At 33.3% G+C, this 932-nt stretch overlaps 1 protein-coding gene and 1 long non-coding RNA gene across 6 annotated transcripts in view; both read left to right on the top strand.

The window, feature by feature from the left end:
• The window catches only part of LOC116185611, a 14373-nt gene that overhangs the window by 4771 nt on the left and 8670 nt on the right, over positions 1–932 (top strand). The window lies entirely within an intron of this gene.
• Positions 1–932, top strand: part of LOC102681310 (MAGUK p55 subfamily member 7) — a 7042-nt gene that overhangs the window by 1280 nt on the left and 4830 nt on the right. For all 5 annotated transcript variants that reach the window (XM_006607948.2, XM_006607947.2, XM_006607949.2 and 2 more), the window contains 2 exons: positions 161–447; positions 521–652. In XM_006607948.2, coding sequence (XP_006608011.1) covers positions 161–447; positions 521–652 — 419 coding nt within the window. The remainder of the gene's footprint in view (positions 1–160; positions 448–520; positions 653–932) is intronic.

Consider the following 932-nt stretch of genomic DNA (forward strand, 5'->3'; position numbering starts at 1 on the left):
ATAATGTATCGTTAAATTGAAAATTAAAAAACAATTGTTCAAGTATAGTATACATTTATTGTGTATGTCTTTGTATTTGAATTTTATGATCTTTCTGAACAATATAAGAATAAATTTTGTTGATTTTTATTGAATGTCCATTGTCTTTCCTTTCTTTTAGCTTTGTCCAAGCTGTTAAATTCTCTACAGGAGAACAAGAACGAAATACCAAGCTGCACCGAAGAGGAATTCGGATTCTTAAGCGAGTTGCTACAATCAAAGGAATTGAACGCTTTAGTGAATGTGCATAATAAAATTTTGAACAATGTCAAAGATGACAAATTCTTTCCCGTACTCTCCAATTCTATGGATATCGACATCGAAGTTTTGGATCTATTATCCACGAAGACTCACGTCTCGAAGGATTGCAAAGAACTTTTCCATTTACTTCAGAAACCACACATACAGGTAACGTGAACGCTGCAAATAAACAAATAGATCGGCAGAAAAATTGAGGAGAAATCGAGATATTTTGTCGTAGGGCTTGTTATGTGCCCACGACGCAGTTGCCCAAAAAGATTACTATCCTCGATTGCCGGAAATTCCATTGGAAGTGGACGAGGATGAAGAAACCGTGAAGATAGTGCAATTGGTGAAATCGAACGAACCCTTGGTACGTCAGATAGGTGGCACGTTTCGTGTTTAGTACTTTTTTGTTTTTTTTTTTTATTTAGTAAATTTTTCGCTCAAATACCACGATAAAAAAAGAAAAGAAAGAAAGCTTAATAGCGTAGAACAAATTGATAGTTAACCAAAAAAAAGGAGAAGACTATATGTGTGTATGTATATGTATACATTCTCTTTCTTTGTCTATACATATACATAGAGGGTGACACATTATAATCTTTTCACGCGATTGCCTCTTCTATTATTTATTTGAAAAAAAAAAAAAA

The sequence above is a fragment of the Apis dorsata genome, unplaced genomic scaffold (assembly GCF_000469605.1).
Source record: "Apis dorsata unplaced genomic scaffold, Apis dorsata 1.3 scaffold_25, whole genome shotgun sequence".
Lineage (NCBI taxonomy): Eukaryota > Metazoa > Arthropoda > Insecta > Hymenoptera > Apidae > Apis > Apis dorsata.